The 3397-nt window shown below is 40.8% G+C and overlaps 1 protein-coding gene across 1 annotated transcript in view; it reads right to left on the bottom strand.

Annotated features, from left to right (window-relative positions):
• Positions 1 to 2570: 2570 nt before the first annotated feature.
• foxp2 (forkhead box P2) overlaps positions 2571 to 3397 on the bottom strand; it is a 63980-nt gene continuing 63153 nt past the window's right edge. Inside the window, exon 14 of the mRNA XM_076297330.1 lies at positions 2571 to 3043. Within this exon, the coding sequence (XP_076153445.1) occupies positions 2899 to 3043 (145 nt within the window). The 3' untranslated portion in view covers positions 2571 to 2898. The remainder of the gene's footprint in view (positions 3044 to 3397) is intronic.

Genomic DNA, 3397 nt, shown 5'->3' with positions numbered 1-3397 from the left:
TCGGGTTAGGCGTGCAATCTGACGTAATTGTTGGGAAAGAAAAAAAAATTATATATCGTTGTGCAGAGGTAGAACCTTTTTTTCTTTAGAAAGCCTTTTTTTTGGGTAAGTGGGTGGGAGAAAGCCTTCCTTTTTTTTATTTGAAAGACACGGCGTCCGTATATTTGGTGTGATAAGATTATTATGAACGTCGTTTTCAAGTCGATTCGCTGACTCCAGCAAAGCGGGAGGAATAAGCTTTGTTCCTGGGCCCAGCTCCGTCTTTGAGTGGAACTGGTGTGTGTGTGTGTGTGTGTGTGTCTGTGTGTGTGTCTGTATGTGTGCATGAGCATGTGCAAGTGTGCATTTATATTTGTGTACTTTATAAGTACACAAGTGCCTGTGTGTGTGTGTGTGTGTGTGTGTAAGTGCATGTGTGTGTGTGTGTGTGTGTGTGTGTGTGTGTGTGTGTGTGTGTGTGTGTGTGCACACTCACACTAAGCTCTATCATCAAACCTCTTGACTGTGGCACCACACTGGAAATCAAACATATGCACGGAATTTCCCCATACATTTAAAGTAGACACACATCAATATTGTAAATACAATACAAAGCATTTTTAGGTTGTAGACACCCTTCTGCATTGGTAGTTGGCCATGAATGAGGACCGGGAAAGTCGGCAGACTAAAAGGAGAAAAATGAAAAAAGCTAAAGGAAAAAAGAAGAATTAAAGTAAATAAACAAAAATATCTAACTGGACTGCGTGCGAGATTCCGATCTGGTGCACAGTTGAAGCAGTTCTATCACGTATACGTAGAGGCAGAATTTGTGTTACTTTGGTTTGACTGAAGAAACGTGAGTGTTAAAGCGACGTGCACTTTTCTAGATGATATTCGCTACAGAGAAAAACCATACCGCGACCACAGCTACATGTACGTATCAACCTGTTCCTTTACCTCAGACACGACATGAGGCCTCACAGCTGACAGAGGGTAAGTCTCCGCAGTCGACAGGCTGGTTTATACAGACAGAGCTCACATGTCGTGCTATGAAGCAAAAATCACCTAGAAAAGAATTGTATTTTTCTTCCTCTGGAACCCTCGCAATGATGGCTATTATTATTTGCTTTTACACAATGACCAAGCCACATCGTCTTACCACAACTTGAGAAAATTGATTTTTTGGCTTATCTAGATATCATAAAATGTTTGGTTACAATGTTTTTTTTTCAGTTTCGGTTTTGCGCTCGACCAGCCCTACGCTGGCAGAATGGCGATATAAAGACGTGACGTTTCATTGACAGTCCCACAGAACAGTACACATTCACTAGAAAAACAATAACACAATGGCAACACAAGTGATCAAAAACAAAGAATAAAGTTAGAAAAATAAAAAAATTACAAATTAAAAAGTGATACAGAAAAAAAAAAAGAAAAAAAATATCTCCACAGCAACATCATCAACAACAACATGTTTTTTTGTACTTCCACTGATACACAAATATTAGTTTTGGTCATGGTCCATCTATAGCTGCTCATTAATGGTTCCCAATATGTACCTTCGGCTAGACGACAACAATTCCCCTCCCCTAATACACACAATATAACTCCCTCCCAAAAGTGGACCCTCTACAACTCCTCATCAAATTATACATTTAAAATCGGCTCCTCTGTCCGAAAATCTTTGTACAGGGTATTAGAGACAATCCCAGAGGTTCATCAAAGGTAGTTAGCAGACAAACAAAAAAAGCTTCTCTTTGTACTAGGTTAAAGTTACAGAAGGTGTACCTTCTGACTAATCTATTGGCCATTGATAGTGTAGGCTTTGGTTTGCAGCTGTTGCCTGTGACTGTTTGCAGGTAGACAAAGCTTTCCCAAAGAGGAGGTAAAAGACAACGGTAGAAGAATACGCAGAAATGCATCCCTAAGCCATTTTTTTCTTGGTTTCGTTTTTTTTTCCTTCTTCTAGTAGCGTGGTACTCACAAACAGTTACATCTCAACTTATCACACGTCACGTCCCAGCACAAAGATAGAGACCTATTTTTTTCATTCTTTTTCTTTTCTGTTTTTTTTTTTGGACAGCTGCAACAGTCGTGAAACCGTGTGGTGTTTCTCTCTTTGAGAATTCAGAAATGGGAATTTACAGTTGGCGCTTCTTTTGTAACTCAACAAAAAAAAGGACAACAAAAATATCCGAAAGGCATGGTTAAGAAAAAGAACTGAAACGATAACAAAAAACAATGTTTTTAAAACTTTCTGAAGCAACGTACAGGCAGTGACATTAATATCTGATACTACTCCTGTGCAAATGAAAACAGAACAATTTAAATTGAACCAGCAATTGTCTCTAACATCAACAACTACTGCAGGTGGGATATTCACAAACATAAAATGTCTTCTTTTTTGGCAGTACATGAGGCCATTATTTTTTATATAAGTCAGGCTCGGTCGTTTGGAATCCTTGTGAGTTCTTTTAAAAACGTCCGCACCGCTTGCGTGCCTGTGTTTGCTTGTTTCTCCAGCCTGATGTTGTCCAAGCAGCTCGAGAGACGGAAACAAAAAAAGTCTTTTTTTTTTCTTTGTAGTGTGTTTTTGTTTTGTATTGTTTTTTTTGTTTTGTCTGCTTTGTACAGTTTGTTTGTTTTTCCCCCCAAAAAACAACCAGACATCTCATGCTGGTTCTTACTGACTCCCGGAGGCTTCAGTAAAGAGTTTCTTTGGGCCGTTTCTCTTTCTTCCTGGACACATGCTCAATAAATAGTCTGACCTCCAATCTCCTGGGCTTGTTTTGGTAACAGAGTGGTTTGAGACGGGGAAGGGGGGTTTGTTCTATGGACGTGGCCTTGTGGCTAATCTGGACAGACATAATTGGTGTGGTTTGTTATACTGAGAAGGGTTGAAAAGGTGGGGCTCATCCATCATTCGAGGTCCTCCGATAGGTTGCCCTCCTCCAGCTCACGATCCTCCTCCAGCTCTGGACTGTGATTGGCTGTCGTCACCAGCGACATCGGACAGTCGTCGTCATCCATGTTGAGTGGCTCCTCCTTGACGTGGATAGAGGACCTGAAAAAAGAGGAGGGGGCAAAGATGAGGAACAAACTCCCATAATGCAATTCATCCCTTTGCTTCCACTTTCCCCTTTCTCTCTTCCCTCTTTCCTGTCTGTTTTTTTTTTTAATTTTCCTTTCCTCTTTCTTGTTTTCCTTCTTTCACTCTCGTTCTTCTCCTCCTCCTCTTCTGACTCACACTCCTTCCTCTCTGCATATCTGTGTGTCTGTACTAAGGATGCTGTGTGCTGTGCAGAGGTACATCCTCTCATAAATATCTGAGTAGTTTGCTCACAAGTCTGAGTGCTGTCAGATCACTGCTCTGTGTCACGCTGCTGTTTGTTGAAGGTAATTAGAGACAAGACATGGC

This window comes from Alosa pseudoharengus, unplaced genomic scaffold (genome assembly GCF_046254945.1).
Source record: "Alosa pseudoharengus isolate Yale_2024_CS ecotype anadromous, Long Island Sound unplaced genomic scaffold, YU_APseudo_1.1 YU_APseudo_1.1_scf_20, whole genome shotgun sequence".
Lineage (NCBI taxonomy): Eukaryota > Metazoa > Chordata > Actinopteri > Clupeiformes > Clupeidae > Alosa > Alosa pseudoharengus.
Note: the sequence above shows the minus strand (reverse complement) of the source record. Positions and strands in the feature narration are given on the sequence as shown.